Source organism: Leptodactylus fuscus, chromosome 8, assembly GCF_031893055.1.
Source record: "Leptodactylus fuscus isolate aLepFus1 chromosome 8, aLepFus1.hap2, whole genome shotgun sequence".
Lineage (NCBI taxonomy): Eukaryota > Metazoa > Chordata > Amphibia > Anura > Leptodactylidae > Leptodactylus > Leptodactylus fuscus.
Window position 1 is genome coordinate 70,584,519 of NC_134272.1, and position 17,422 is coordinate 70,601,940.

Here is a 17,422-nt window from a genome sequence, read left to right on the forward strand (position 1 = left end):
TTACCATTGAAACCATATTGTACGGGAGCTAATCACATGAGCAAACCCACTCCAAAATCCCAACACTGGTCAATCTGTTTGAGTAGAATTGGTGAGCGCGGCTTAAAGGTGTCTTACGTGTATAGTATCCTCTTGGATTGTAGGAAACCCCTTTAATCTGCCATACAGTAGAGAATTTAGATGTCCATTATCTGAATGACTTGTCGGTCTGTGAGGATAGCGATCCAGGATGGCAGCACCATAGGTTTTGGTTTGTGGTCCGGGTGAGTAAAAATGATGCTAGGGTCGCACCTGCGTTTGGATTTTCGTTCTTCGGGTCCGCTTGGGGATTTGAAACAACAGTTACCCGTGGAAACCCGCAGACCCCATAGACTAATGGGGTCCGCCAGGTTTCTGCCTAAAAAATGCAGAGAGAATAGTTCTTTTCTCTCCGCGGAATGGGGAACGGAGTTCACAAATGGAAACCGGGCACAGGTGTGTACGCAATCTTAGGCAAGGAAGCTATGTGTTAACCTATTCCCCTCCATATTTCAGCAAGGCACAAATAAGTTTCCAAGTACTGACAAAACCTGCATGAAAAAATCACTGAAAAAATCCCAGTAGAGCAGATCAAATTGTTATTCACAACAATGGAGCAAATTTACCACTGAATCTTTTCCACAAAAAAAATTTATTCATTTACACGGTAGTCGCCATTTTTGCTGAAAGAGGATGGGGAAGGGGCAGCCAAAAAAATAACCTTTATGCCAGAAACCGTATGTGCTGCATCCAGGCAAAGTGCACTAACCCACGTCATGAAATTTGGATTTGGCTGCTTTCACATATAGCACATTTATGGCTGAAAATCATTTCCATTCATCTAAACGGGATTGTTTTAATGGTCACTACATGAGATGAACAGAAATCATTTTTACTTGCACAAATCTCCATTCAGTAACCTGCAATTCAGACTACCAACCTGTTTCAGAGGAAGAAAATTCAGTGCTCACAAATAATATATCAGAGACGTTCTAATACTAGGATAGTGAGTCTCAATAAAGATGATAGGAGTCCCTTCTATGTGTAATAAATACAGATCTAGAATAAATTGGACCTGAGGATGTATTCAGATGTTGGGGTTACATTGAAGCTTTTGTGCAAAATTACTGCGAAAGCAAAACGTAATAGACTTTAGATATTGATCTATTAGTAGAAAATGGGATCAAGTTCACTGCCATTCTATAACATGAATTAGTTCAGGAGTAGATATAAAGATATATCATTATCTGCCAGCATCTATAGTTTCAAATATACACCCACACACACACATACATACACACACATACATACACACATATATACACACACACATACATACACACACATACACACATATATACACACACACATACACATACACACATATATATACACACACACACACACACACACACACGAAACACAATGACATAAATCCTATATCATGCACCAACTTTTTAGTGCTTATTCATACAACCAAGTTTCTCATCTGTGTAATGTCTGTAATCCGAGAAAAAATAAGATATGCCCTCATTCTTTACGGATTTACCAATTGAGGTAAATGGATCCACAAGGATGTATGAGACACACAGCCAGGAAACAACTCAGTTGTGTGAATATGCACTAAGGGCGGGGTCACACCTGCGCCGGTCTCCACTTTGTCCAAGAAACTGGACAGGAGACGGAAACACAGCAGTCAGTGTCTGCCCGTGAGCGTCTTCTGACTCTCCGCAGTGAAATCATTTTTTTAACTGGACAAAAAGTCCTCCATGTCTGACTTTGAGTCTGGTTAAAAAAAAAACGGTTTCGCTGCAGAGAGGCACAAAACGCTCACGAGCGGTCACTTTGCAAACCCATTCAAGTGATTGGGTTTGAAAACTGACTGCCGGTTTCCATCTCCTGTCCAGTTTCTCGGGCAGAAGACGGAAACCTGCAAAGAGGAGACCGGGCGTTGGTGGGCACCCGCCCTATCACTTTAGTCTTTAGCAGAGAGGTCTACCATGACAGAAGAGGTTTTCCATGTTGGATGAACCCTTAAAGCATGTCTATTCTTTTAGGTGACTTTTCAGGATAATCTGTCATGCGTGTACGTAAGGAATATCACCATTACATGACTTGCATCCAGTAGTTTCCCCCTCTGCCGTCTCTAGGTCTAATACTCAGTATCTAAGCTAGTGGGAAGAGACTACCTGCTAGTATGTCTCCCATAGGTAGCACATGGTGGGAAAAGGAGGCTCTGCTTCCTAACTCTCTTATCACTCACTCAGAAGCAGCATGGAGGCCATTATACAGCAGTGCTGAACAGTATTGATGTGAGTTCTACACTATGTAAGACCGAAGATTTACAAAGAATTCTGAGTAAAGGAGAAGTTTATATGGCAGAGGCAGGGGAGCAGCAGCCTTGTAAGTGGAGAAAGAAGCATTTTTTTCTAATAAAATATATTTCAGAGTTTCTGATACATACCTGTGCTATTTATTTATACAAGGTCATGTGAACGTTTAATGGCCATTTAAAGGTTATTATGTATAGAACGTTTCAAAAACGTTATAAATATTAACTTTGTTAACAATTACGTATCTTTCTTTACCTTGTTACAGTTTTTGGCTCCTGAGCACATGCCGCTATTCATGTTTTCTTTGTCAGATATCCCTAGAAGAAGAAATACTAGTTGCAGAGATTATGTACAAAGAAATTATTCAAGGCTTCAGAAACATTGGTGCAAAAACAAGGGGGAACGTGCAGTTAAGGATGACATGCTCCAGTGGTGATCTGTCCTGGTTTGTCTTGTGAGAATTGTTTTTGTTTTGCCATTGTCAATAAAATGATTCTATTCAATGTTCCTACAACACATAAGTCAAGATCAGCTTAGCCAAATTGGCTTAGGGTTGGTGAGGTATTGACCAGGTCAGGATAGGTCATGTACATATACAGACTTTCCAGGTTGAGTTTTTCTGACAAAGAAATCCACGCAAACACGGGGAGAACATACAAACTCCTTGCAGATGTTGTTCCTGGCATACTGATCTTATTCTTCGCACATATGAATCAATCTGCTCTGCTCCTCCTGGTCTATAACATGCCGCCTGCAGATTGTATTGCATTTGCCATGTGGCAGGTTCCCATATAAAATAAGCATAATCTAAGTTGAACAGAAGTCAGAAGCTTGTAGGGCAGACTGCGGTCAGGAATTGTGCAGCCAAAGTTAGACAGTCAGTCCACGCCATGACTCATTTTTGCTTGCGGGATCTCTAGAGAACTCCACTTCTGTTTTTTTTTTATGTCTGTCAAGTGACTCCTACCTAATGTGGAGCCTGTCATCAACACGCTAGCTGTCACCCTTCTCTACCCGATAAACTTCAGGTAGGTAAAGGTACAGACACTAGAAATGATGTACAGTATGAAATACTGACAAGCTCCGTCGGGGCTGACTATACTCCAGGGTGCAGCTCCGTTTTGGAACGTCACATGTGCAATTCAGTATTACTCAGTGATGTATGCAGATAACTTTGGGAATCTCACAACTTGTTCAATACATTTAAAGACATCAGACATAGTGTATTGAAACTTATAACATACCTCCAAGTCACAAATCAAATGATGCAATAGGGGAGTAACTAAAGGCCCACGGGTCCTGGTGCAAAGATACACCTTGGGCCCCCTTGTGCAACTGCTCACAACTATCAGCCTCCTATCCATACATTTTATCAGTATTACATTTCCCTCTCCTCCTTTTCCAAACCATTATGATGACCCGTTCACAACATGTCTGTGTGCTTATAAACTTCCCATCGCCTGTTGGTGTCCCTCGCATAGTAATCATGCACCCTTTTGTGCAACAGCCTCCTGCAAAAAATTCCTTTTGACTATATGCTGCTGACCAACTGCTACTTTTACCATTAAAGGGTTCATTTTCTCCTTTCTGACAGTGGAAGGCTGTGCATCATAAATCTTCTCCCTCTGGTACACCAGGGTGCAGGGGTCATTCATTTATGGTGCACAGAATGCCGTCCATTAACAGAAATAAAGGAGATCAAAGATCTTTCAGCAGTCCTAGTGTTGTGAGGGTGATGGCCCTCAATAGTTACGTCTCTGGATACAAGAAGTTTTCACTAGTCAATGTCTAGTCTCCGAGGAACCTACTATTTAAGATGCCATATGCCAAAAGATTGGAGGAAGAGGAAGCACATAATGACAGCGCTGTCTGGTCAGGGTAAGGTGAATTTATTGAAGAATAATAGGCACAACGCTAATAAAACCACTGCGTTTCGGGCTCCGCTCAGCCCTTTCTCAAGTGCATCAACTTCCCACAGTGGATGATGGACCCATCATGACACCTGGTGAAGGATGAACTAACGTTCATATATTCTAAGAGTATTCTAAGAACGTTCTTTGAAATCAAGATCACTTGTGTATGAAGGATCTTTCTTTCAGTTGACTATCGGAAAAATAGAAGTTTCAGTTTAACAAGCAGAGTCTAAAGGATGCCGAGCCCGGGTCACACTAATGAAAGCTTCAGACACTGGAAGCCTCTTGTGAACTGCGGATATACTTTAAGGAACGTTAACCTTTTGTTTTTGTAAGAAATGGGGACAAAGTGGCCTCAGCTGCGGGTGTTAGCTGTAGCTTTCAAATTTTTTTACAAACAAGTTTGTGCCACTACAAAAGCCCTCCAATTTTGGGCTGTTTTTGTGGCAGTGGAATTCAGGAAATTCTAGTTTAGACCATATTCGCAATGCTATATACTATAGAAAATTGTCATTTCTCAAAACTGTCATCTTAGTCTCCCCATCCATCTCAACACCCCCTGCCTCTGCCGTCCGGATATCCTGGCAACTGTCATGGTTTGTGTTGTATTGTTCTTTTACTGAAAACTTAATACAATTCTGGTAAAATGTGTATCATTAATACATTTTGTTATATACTTAATAATATTAATATATAATGGATTTTGGCTTTTTGTGAAATCCTGCACTGAGATACACTTTCTATTTCTACACTATCTATACATTGCTTCTCCCTGGATTACAGGTGTATGAGCTTTTGGATAAAACAGAGAAGCTGAGTCTGGGGTCGTTACTATCTCGGACATTAGAAAACTTAGAACAGTGATTCTGGTGTCATACTAAAGATTACATTATTTTCAGAGAGAACATAGTCAGGATTTGGAATAGTTGCATATAAATATGACTATACTTTGTATTCAACTGATGATATCTCTGGAAAGAACACAGGTAGAACTGCGATTTTGGTGTAATATGAAAGCTGACGATCTGATCTTTTTCATGACACTGTTGTAAATTTTATAGTGCCAAGGTACAATAGTTCGAAGTGACCCTCCAGCCTCATCTTCTCCGCATTGTACAAGTGCCTTGTGAAAATTGGTGTGCAAATTTCAGCTGGTAATATACAGATAGAAAGTGGATTTCAGTGCAGGATTACAAAGAAAGGAGCCAAAAGTATATTACAATTACAGATAAGCAAGCTGGTTCGAAACTAAACAGATCTAACCTGGATTTTCCAAACGTTTAGGCTTTAACATAAACCTAAAACTTTAGGTTTTTTCCCCTCCCCCCATGAACCGGAAGTGAAACAGTTATACTCTGAGGTCTCTTCTATGATAAGAGGAGATGCAGCAGAAATGATCAGCCGTAATAAACAGTTATACTGAGAACCTAGTGTATAATCGTTTCACATATGGTTTGTGACAAACTATTTCGACCCAAAACTAATCTTTGGGCCGAACCATCCAAACCTAAAACTAATTAAAACTAACTAATCTTCTGAGGTTCGCTAATTTCTAATTACAATATGTATAAATGACATGAATGCAGCCAAAAAATCCAAAGTTGTTTGAAAGGCACTTAGGTCACATCTATTTGCGGTATACAGCTGTACGCTTCATGTCCCATATATATGCGGTATACCTTTTCTACTCTATTCCTGTGTATAAGAAAGTGCAGCAGACTATGCTTTCCTATATATATATATATATATATATATATATATATATATATATATATATTAGATAGGTAGATAGATAGATAGATAGATAGATAGATAGATATGGGATAGATAGATAGATAGATAGATAGATAGATAGATAGATAGATAGGTAGATAGATGATAGAGAGATAGATAGATTGATAGATAAATGGATAGATAGAGAGGTACGTAGATAGATGAGAGATAGATAGATAGATAGATAGATAGATAGATAGATAGATCCTGTATGGTCCTATATTAAAGATTACAGGTACAATTTAATAGGATACACTTAATAAGACATCACGTTTACTTACTGTCATTAGAACCGGTCTCAAGAACGCCGTATGGAGGAGCCAAGAAGCCAGCCATGAACTGCCGATATTTCTAGAAAGACAGTAAAAAACAAACATGAAATACAAGTGATATAATGACATTACAATACACTACACTTGTGAGACACTACTACATGTGCGTACACCTTAAGTATCTAACTCTCTATATAAGAATAAGGTGCTGCATACACTAAGTATTTGTCTTCCTAACGTTCCATTTCGATCTCATCCTTCTTCTCTCTTCTAGTAGAACTATACAAGTTTTACCTTCTGTGACATTGTTTGCAGAGACATTACAGTCCTTTGATATCATGCTGTGGACAGTATTCGGCCCCAGAGGTAACATCAGACTTATTGTATGGAATATGAATTCCAGCAAAGGGAGGTGTGAGATAAACAGCAGTGATATTTCTGGACCATCTAATCCTTTCAGATGGGATAATATGACAGCTCCTTTCACGACTCGTACAAACATTAGCCACACAGGACCAGGATTGTTCTGCAATCTCCAAGACACACTGTCACTTTCAGTGATTAACATAGTCAATGTATTCTGTAAGGAATCAATAAGCATAGCCTGTATTACCCACAATCCCGCCGAGGTGGTCAATGCCTTTAATATTACAGGTCTAACTGAATATTTTACCCTAAATGTCTTCAGATACAGAAAGAATCGGGCTGTCTAGCATGCAAAATATCTTATTAGTATTTTGTAAGGGGTCCCCAATACAGGACCCTCATCTAATAGGCCTCATGCACATGACTCACAGTGCAGGACAAGTTAGTTTTATCACAATGCATTTGGGTAACCCTCAGTTGATATCCAAATGTATTCTGTCCAGTTCTGTTCTGTTCCAATGTCACGGAGCCGGATAGACTTGTTCTATAATTATCGGAACAAAATGGAGCAATGATGCGCCCATTGTGTTTAATGCATTAGGCCTTAGCCATTTTGAGCATGTATGTACAGGGAATGCAATGCATAGTCTTGGTCAAACAGGTGCTTGTTTAGATAGTGTATGGCTAGCTTTAGGCCCCATTCACATGACACCTATGATATTTTGTTCACTAGAGCTGTAGGACTATGAGGTTCGAGTCTGAACTACCCATACCAAACTATAGCCATATTATAGCCACGTTAAAATCTTCTTAGAAAGGGAAAGTCAGACCCTAGACCAGTGATGGTGAACCTCTTAGAGACCGAGTGCCCAAACTGCAACCCAAAACCAATTAATTTATCACAAAGTTCCATGTGTCATGTGATTGGGGCTTTACGGAGCTTTCAATAATACAAACAACTTTACACTGAAAGGTAGAAGTTTGCATTTGGCATAAATTTGAACAATTAATGTTCACAATTTACATCGCACAGGATCTGTTTTATAGTGACCGTGTAATGTTATTACAGCCTGTACTAATATCATGTCTACTATAAAACAAATATTGTGTGATATAAATATTGAAGGGACCCCACACAGTACAATCTGTTCCACAGTGGATTCCACACAATACAATTTGCTCCACAGTGGCCCCCACACAGTACAATATGCTCCACAGTGGCCCCACACAGTACAATATGCTTCATAGTGGCCCCCACACAGTACAATATGCTCCACAGTGGCCCCCACACAGTACAATATGCTCCACAGTGGCCCCCACACAGTACAATATGCTCCACAGTGGCCCCCACACAGTACAATATGCTCCACAGTGGCCCCCCACACAGTACAATATGCTCCACAGTGGCCCCCACACAGTACAATATGCTCCACAGTGGCCCCCACACAGTACAATATGCTCCACGGTGATCCCCACACAGTATAATCTGCTCCACAGTGGCCCCCACACAGTACAATTTGCTCCACAGTGGCCCCCACACAGTACAATCTGCTCCACAGTGGCCCCCACACAGTACAATATTCTCCCCAGTGGCCCCCACACAGTACAATATGCTCCCCAGTGGCCCCCACACAGTACAATATGCTCCGCAGTGGCCCCCACACAGTACAATATGCTTCACAGTGGCCCCCACACAGTACAATATGCTCCACAGTGGCCCCCACACAGTACAATCTGCTCCACAGTGGCCCCCACACAGTACAATATTCTCCCCAGTGGCCCCCACACAATACAATATGCTCCACAGTGGCCCCCACACAGTACAATCTGCTCCACAGTGGCCCCCACACAGTACAATATTCTCCCTAGTGGCCCCCACACAGTACAATATGCTCCACAGTGGCCCCCCACACAGTACAATATGCTCCACAGTGATCCCCACACAGTATAATCTGTTCCACAGATGGGTGCCACAGAAAGGGCTCTGAGTGCCACTTCTGGTACACGTGCCATAGGTTTGCCAAAACGGCCCTAGACCATTCCTGATTCTGAACTACCCTTGTATGGTCTGACTATAATTGAAAAATCCTAACCTACTATAAATAGCTTAGAGGGTGCTATAAAATGGCTTCATAACTCAAAAATATATTCCAGTAATGTATTTTTCTGAAAATTTTTGGCCATTAAGGTCTAAATACAATGGAAACAGATAAGTTCTACACAATGCAATGAATAGTTTCTTAGTTCTCTGTCCCACTGTTTCATTCCCCTTTACATCAAGCTCATGTTTGCAATGTCCCGACTTAAATTAGAGGATATAATCCTTATTACAGTATACAAAAAAATGCTGAAAGCCACCATATTATACAAAAATACCACCAATTATATAAGGCTCCATTCTGACTACAGTACATGATAAATACACTGTATGTTATAGGTTCATTTAATAACACGAATGCTTAGGCTAGAGACTTCTAAGATGTAGGAAAATGGTTGGCCAGTCTTATATAAAATGACTTTAAGTCTGCCTAACCCCCAAGAAGATTCTGTATGAATAAATATTACATGGTGGGCACTAACTTATATTTTCCATTATTTAGCACGTTAGCCCTCTGTAGGCTCTATCTGTAGTTTACATTTCTCTCTGAGCTGGTGGTGAAGACTAGTTGATATACAGTGTACACAGTAAGTAGAGGGGAATCTGCTCCATAACTGTACCTTGGTTACTCTGAAGCAGCACAAGGCCCATGGAAGACAGTCCTGACCTATACTGATATCAATAAAGTACACTGGTTGTGATACGAAGTTTCTATGTAGATCCAGCATCATGCACATGACCATGTGTTTCGTCAATGTAGATTTTATTCCCCATACACACAACTATGTATTATCAATGGTCTGCGTATGTTCATGTACAGTCTTGTCTGTTATGCTGCCTGGCTCATTAATCTGTGGAAGCCATAGACAGAACATGGATATCAACCATGTGCCATCCATGCAATTTTTGTCATGGACCCATCCATACGCAGGATCATGTGCATGTTGTCTACGCCCTAAACATCCTTCAGTAGGAGGTGCTCTACTGACTCCAGCGCAGTTGGATTTTATTCTCTAACCCCTACTATTCCTGAACAATCAGTGGTGTAAGTTTTAGCAGCTAATATGTTAAATACCGTATATACTCGAGTATAAGCCGACCTGAATATAAGCCGAGGCCCCTAATTTTACCACAAAAAACTGAGAAAACTTATTGACTCGAGTATAAGCCGAGGGGGGGAAATGCAGCAGCTACTGGAAAATTTCAAAAATTAAAATGGTTGGAGTTTTTGGGTGCAGTAGGTGCTGGGGAAGGGGAGGGGGTGTTTTGGTTGTATCTCTGCCCCTTCCCTGAGCTTGAGGACTGGGATTTTTTTCCCCCCACTTGGAATTCAGTCTAGCTAAATATAGGGTATCTGCAGTGCTCCTATTAACCCCTTCCCGACAGAACAGGAGCACTGCAGATCCCCTATATTCGTAGACCGGGCACTGTCAGACACAGGGATACCTAATGTGTATGTGTTTCATATTTATGTTCTACTTTTGTATGTATTCTAGGGAAAGGGATTTACAACTTTTAATTTTTATTTTTATTTTTTTAAGCTTCTTTTTCCCCCCACTATTTTATGGGAGATTCTATACATTGATATTGCGGCTGGTCATAGACCCCCCCCCCCCCACTTTAAAAAAAAAATATTGTTTTTTTGCTGACTCGAGTATAAGCCGAGGGGGGCTTTTTCAGCACAAAAACTGTGCTGAAAAATGTGGCTTATACTCGAGTATATACGGTAGGCTCTGTACTACATACCTTCCAACCATCCTGGGTTCAGCGGGACAGTCCTGGATTTCGGTGCTGTCCCATTGTCCTGCATGGCAGGCAGTATATCCCACCTTCATCCCCATACCTAGTTGCAAGTACTATTAAGAACTTTTTATTCCAAAAAAGTGTCGCAGATTCTTAATGAATCTGCCCCATGTAGGTTTCCAGCCTAACAATGACTATACGTGTTACATTCTAAACCATATGACGTAGGTGTTAATATAATTATATGTGTTAAATCAAAGAAGCAAATATTGTATATAGATATGAAGTATTTCGCTTGTCCTTTCAGCTTGATATTAAAGCATACCCCTTGTGTTATTTCATCTGAGCCCCGGCAAGGTAGACAGAGTGGTAAAAATAGCAAGTGTTATGTAAGGCCGCCTCTCAGGATTCAAAGAAAATCTGCAGAACAAATCAGTGTTTTAGCCGCACGTACAATCTCATATGAGCAATCCCCGCTCTGATATAAATACAGAATATGAGCCGCTGATAAGGGCACGTATGGTGCCCTTTTGTGCAGACTATAATAGCCGAGGTCCCACTTGATTGATGGCCTTTTTATATTCAGGATAACCTGATGTCTATTACATTCCATTACTGTATTAACCTCTCGTATATCCACACTTAGGCTATTTCATAAATCCATCTGCTTTTGTACAGAAACATTTTTGACAACATTTTGACTTTTACCATAATCGTGCTTCCTATGGCTCTGAAGAACATCTCATATTCCTGCTTTGTATTCAGTGACATTAAAAGGGAAAAGTATTAGCCGTGTAATCCTATCTGCTTTCCTATGGGTTTGTTAGATATTTTTGTAGACGCCTGTCATTGTGTAAGATGGGTTTACCTAAATCCAAGATTCCCAGCTTCAATCCCTTAGAATATTGTGTTTGGGTTGCCCTTTTGGTTTCCATTGCATCTTGTCTTACTGCTGATCTATGAGTTATATTATAATTATTATTATTTTACATTTTTGATTATGACTATTCACGTCATTGATTAGAAGGTTGTCTCAATAACACCCCTGTTGCTTATGAGATCAAACAGTCAGGGCTAGTTCACGCAGGGCAAAGTAGTCAGGATTTTGACGTGGAGTCCGCAGCCTCCGCCTCACAACCATACCCTCCGGACTAGGCCCATTCATTTGGGCCTAATCCGGAGCGGAAAGCTGTGACGGAATGTGTTCACGCGGAGCCCCGTGTGAACGAAACAAATATAGTCCTGGATGTAAAATCATATGATGGGGGAACCGTGTTCCCTACACTTGTATCCAAACCATGGCGAAGCCTTGGCATTCCATATGTATCACCAAAAAAAGTTTATTTCTATTTGTTACCCATGTACAGCCCTTTCTAAGGCTCTGATTACACCAGCGTAGTGTCTTCTGTCCATAATGGAGCCCTGACAGCTATGATGGATCCTAATGAAACTTAATGGATCCCACTGGCTTATAATGTGGTTTATAAACTGTCTGGTATTCTGGATACAAGAATAGCACTGCAGACTACATTATTCTTGCCATTTAAATAACAGAACCCCTGATAGAAAGCAAAAAACACAGCAATAGGAAAAGATTTGGAGAAGCCAAAATGTTTTACATGGGTGACAAATTATGCTGTGTTTTTTCATAGATTGAGAAGTCATAAAAAATATAGGTATGTTCTTAATTACCTCCCTTCTTCTTTGGTTGACATGATCAGTGTGTGGCATGAGTATTTTACCATAATAAGTGATCACAAAGTTTATGTGCAGGATTTGCACGTAAAAAAAAATATTAAGGCTGAGGCCCTACAGTGCAGAAACGCAGGAGTAAGGGTTCTTACAGTACTCAATGGGAAAGACAGGGATATAACTGGTAGAGATGAGCGAGTAGTACTCTATCGAGTAGGTATTCGATCAAATACTACGGTATTCGAAATATTCGTACTCGCTCGAGTACCACTCGCTATTCGAATGGGAAAGTTTGATGCAGAACCAGCATTGATTGGCCGAATGCTAGACAGTCGGCCAATCAACGCTGGTTCTTCTCCTACCTTTAGAAGTCTTCTCCATGCAACTTCCCCGCTGCGTCTTCTGGCTCTGAATTCACTCTGCCAGGCATCGGGCCTGGGCAGAGCCGACTGCGCATGCCCGCACTCCAAGAAAATGGCCGCTTTGACTGTAAGTGGCCATTTTCGGCTCTGCCCAGGCCCGATGCCTGGCAGAGTGAATTCAGAGCCGGAAGATGCCGCGGGGACACTGCACGGAGAAGACTTCTCGGAGGATCCAGCCCGACTCTCCCTTGTGGACTTGGTAAGTATAATTTGATCAAATGTTGCCTACCCCTGAAACAAGCATTTTCCCCCCCATAGACTATAATAGGGTTCGATATTCGATTTGAGTAGTCGAATATTGAGCGGCTACTCAAAACGAATATCGAACATTTTACTGTTCGCTCATCTCTAATAACTGGTTCCTCTGGGCTGACATCTTCAACACCAACATCTGCTTACCTCTCAACTTTTGAACAACAGAAACAGGGACAAAATGTGCGGTGTGCACAGCGAGCCGCAGCAAATTTAGCCCTGCCAACTTTTATGTTGACTCCGCCCATTCTCATTCATTTTTCATGTCCCCCGACACAGTATAATCCTCCTACAGTCACCCGCACATTATATGTCTCCACATTATACTGTCCCCCTTCCAACTGCCCCACATTATTAAGTCCCTCTCTTGGTGCCCCATTTTAAACATGAAACTGGAGCACCTGGAGAGGGACATTAGCAATGCGGGTAGTTGGTCGTTGCCCACCTTTATCGGCTCCATTTCATGTCCCCTCCTCCATCTCTGCCACCGGTTTCATCCCCCCCCCCCTCCATTTCTCCCTCAGTTTTATATCCCCTTTCATCTGCCCCCAGTTTCATGTCCGCCCTTCATCTCTGCCTCAGTATAATGACAAACACACACAGACAGACACACACACACTATCTCTCTCTCCATCCTGCATCTCAGATCCCCCCTTCCCCCTCCCTTCTCAGTACCTTACTGGTTTGATTCATATCTAACGTCATTTTCCAAGACAGACACAGACAGCTGAAGGCCCCCGAGCAAGAACGTTATAGGTCCTTTGTTTTCCAATATATATTCCGGGCTTCATTCACAACTGCGCCACAGTCTCTGTTGGAGATTCCGATGAAATGTCCGCTGAAAATCGGAGGAGGAAAAAGTCCTGCACGAGGAATTTTTCCAACAGTGGCTTCAATTTAAAAACGACAAGAACTCGACAAACTCCATTACAGTCAATGGGGTCCATCAGGTTCTGTCTGTAGCCGCTGTTTTCGGTCCATTTGTGTGAACCTAGTATCAGCATATAGCATCCCCTTATGTCTCCATAACAGATAGTCATGAAGTACATTAGTTCATGCATTTAGCTGCCCTCTAATAGACAGTACAAAGCTGCTTGTAGGTGATAAGGCCCCCGGACCTACTGGGCCCCTGTGCCGCTGCACATGTTGCACCATTGGAATGTCTTCCCCTATTCCAAGACTTCCCCGTAAGTCATATATGTACCAAAAGGTGGCGCTGAAGGAGAACTAATTTGCATTTTCTCAGAATTCCCAGGGTAACATGCATCGCCTTCAAGTCTACCTACATCTGAAAAGGGGTCTCCACAAGGAGAGACAGTATCCCCCTGACTTATGTTTTCCTAGACACATATCTCTGCCATACATCAATTCACACCATTTCAGTAAAATACCTAAAAGGCCTCTCCTGAACTCCGCACCGCTAATACGGATTTCTCAGGATGGATGATTGAGTTCATCTCAAGTCCCAAGATGATCTGATTGTATACGTAAATATGAGAATATTTCCATCTAGGTAAGAGCTGAATGTGTTATACTAAGATCATGATGAATTCCACTATTCAATCACTGGCTCCGGCTCCTCGACAACGATTCATTTAGCCGCCCCTCATAATAATTTCTGTCATTTGGCATGTATAATGAGTTTGCACACATTTACATACCAAAGGTCGGCACCCCTGATCATGAAATCTGCTGTTTTTGATCAAGCTCGTCTCTTTAGATATTGTATTTCCATAATGAGCTATTTTGGAATAACAAGAATAATTGAGTATTGATGCATGTTTAAGGTTATCGGTGCATGCGTCAGTAGCTCCAAATTATTGTGTAATGTTAGTTTTCTTTCCATTGCAGTCTTTTCATCATTAGATGTATTTGGCCTTTAGAAATGGGAAGTATACTACGTGAATCTAAACAAGGGGAACGGGATTAGGAAATGCACACTGGGCCCTATTAATGGAAAATATACTCATTAGATCATGTACAAGCACATAGTATAAAAGGTGACAACCTGTGGCCATAATTTATAGAGTAACATAAGATTCTGAGGTGTCAGACCAACACTTAGATAAATAGATAGATGGATACACAGATGGATAGACAATGAGATAGAAATAAAGTAAAACATAGATAAATCTATGAGATAGATATACGAGATAGATAGATAGATAGATAGATAGATAGATAGATAGATAGATAGATAGGAGATAGATAGATAGATGATAGATAGATAGATAGATAGATAGATAGATAGATAGATAATGAGCGATAGATAAATATATAGATAGATAGATAGATAGATGATAGATATGAGAGATAGATAGATAGATAGATAGATAGATGATTGATAGATAATAGATAGATAGATAGATGATAGATAGGAGAGATAGATAGATAGATAGATAGATAGATAGATAGATAGATAGATAGATAGTAATTGGACAATGGACTCTAAGGGCTGCAATTAACTCTGAAGGCGTCTCCCTCGTAAACCTGTAATCAATGAAGTAGTTAAAAGGTCTGGGGTTGATTACAGGTGTGTGGTTTTGCATTTGGAAGCTGTTGCTGTGACCAGACAACATGCGGTCAAAGGAACTCTCAATTGAGGTGAAGCAGAACATCCTGAGGCTGAAAAAAAAGAAAAAATCCATCAGAGAGATAGCAGACATGCTTGGAGTAGCAAAATCAACAGTCGGGTACATTCTAAGAAAAAAAAAATTGACTGGTGAGCTTGGGAACTCAAAAAGGCCTGGGCGTCCACGGATGACAACAGTGGTGGATGATCGCCGCATACTTTCTTTGGTCAAGAAGAACCCGTTCACAACATCAACTGAAGTCCAGAACACTCTCAGTGAAGTAGGTGTATCTGTCTCTAAGTCAACAGTAAAGAGAAGACTCCATGAAAGTAAATACAAAGGGTTCACATCTAGATGCAAACCATTCATCAATTCCAAAAATAGACAGGCCAGAGTTAAATTTGCTGAAAAACACCTCAAGAAGCCAGCTCAGTTCTGGAAAAGTATTCTATGGACAGATGAGACAAAGAGCAACTGTACCAGAATGATGGGAAGAAAAAAGTTTGGAGAAGAAAGGGAACGGCACATGATCCAAGGCACACCACATCCTCTGTAAAACATGGTGGAGGCAACGTGATGGCATGGGCATGCATGGCTTTCAATGGCACTGGGTCACTTGTGTTTATTGATGACATAACAGCAGACAAGAGTAGCCGGATGAATTCTGAAGTGTACCGGGATATACTTTCAGCCCAGATTCAGCCAAATGCTGCCAAGTTGATCGGACGGCGCTTCATAGTACAGATGGACAATGACCCCAAGCATACAGCCAAAGCTACCCAGGAGTTCATGAGTGCAAAAAAGTGGAACATTCTGCAATGGCCAAGTCAATCACCAGATCTTAACCCAATTGAGCATGCATTTCACTTGCTCAAATCCAGACTTAAGGCGGAAAGACCCACAAACAAGCAAGACCTGAAGGCTGCGGCTGTAAAGGCCTGGCAAAGCATTAAGAAGGAGGAAACCCAGCGTTTGGTGATGTCCATGGGTTCCAGACTTAAGGCAGTGATTGCCTCCAAAGGATTCGCAACAAAATATTGAAAATAAAAATATTTTGTTTGGGTTATGTTTATTTGTCCAATTACTTTTGAGCTCCTAAAATGTGGAAGTGTTTGTAAAGAAATGTGTACAATTCCTACATTTTCTATCACATATTTTTGTTCAACCCTTCAAATTAAACGTTACAATCTGCACTTGAATTCTGTTGTAGAGGTTTCATTTCAAAACCAGTGTGGTGGCATGCAGAGCCCAACTCGCGAAAATTGTGTCACTGTCCAAATATTTCTGGCCCTAACTGTATATATATATTATATATATATATATATATATATAATATATATATATATATATATGGGTTTATAACTAGTAGGGATCCTTTTACTAGGCTATCCCTCAATCCTAAGAATGACCATACATATTAGATAGTGTAAGTTAAATCTAAACCTATTGATTCTGTAGATTGAATGGCATGCACAACGTGACAGGTTCTCTTTGATAGTTACTAGTCTATTATAAGGGATTTTCTCTTACCCTGTTGCATCTAATAAAGAGCTGACTACTCAGGTATATAGCCCACATATAAGTCATACTAGTTCAATAATAACCATTATGAAAATCACAAATCTAAGTTTATAATATTTAGCAATAGGATAACCTACAATTCAGTCAATCCATGTAAAGCCCCAGGGCTAGCTGTCATCCAGATATATACACTATATACCTTCCTCTATGGCTAGTTTATGAAGCCCATAGTTGGGTGTGTATATGTGCAGAACACGGCATCTAATCTACATGTGACTTGACAGACAAGAATATCTATTCCAAACTGACAAGTTCTTCCATCATTCAGCAAATGGCAAATGGTATTTATTCGCAGCACAATAATGACATGTGACAGCGCTTTGTACTGGCAGCTCCGTGTAACATTTCCAGATATAACTAGCCGCCAGTGTGTGCCCAATAGTGGT

At 40.9% G+C, this 17,422-nt stretch overlaps 1 protein-coding gene across 5 annotated transcripts in view; it reads right to left on the reverse strand.

The window, feature by feature from the left end:
- The window catches only part of RAPGEF4 (Rap guanine nucleotide exchange factor 4), a 207,868-nt gene that overhangs the window by 77,440 nt on the left and 113,006 nt on the right, over positions 1–17,422 (reverse strand). For 4 of the 5 annotated variants that reach the window (XM_075284118.1, XM_075284117.1, XM_075284119.1 and 1 more), the window contains 2 exons: positions 6,319–6,388; positions 2,607–2,668 (listed from right to left, as the gene is read on the reverse strand). In XM_075284118.1, coding sequence (XP_075140219.1) covers positions 2,607–2,668; positions 6,319–6,388 — 132 coding nt within the window. Of the gene's footprint in view, positions 1–2,606; positions 2,669–6,318; positions 6,389–6,603; positions 6,908–17,422 lie in introns of those variants that run through there. The other variant, XM_075284120.1, reaches the window with a different exon arrangement.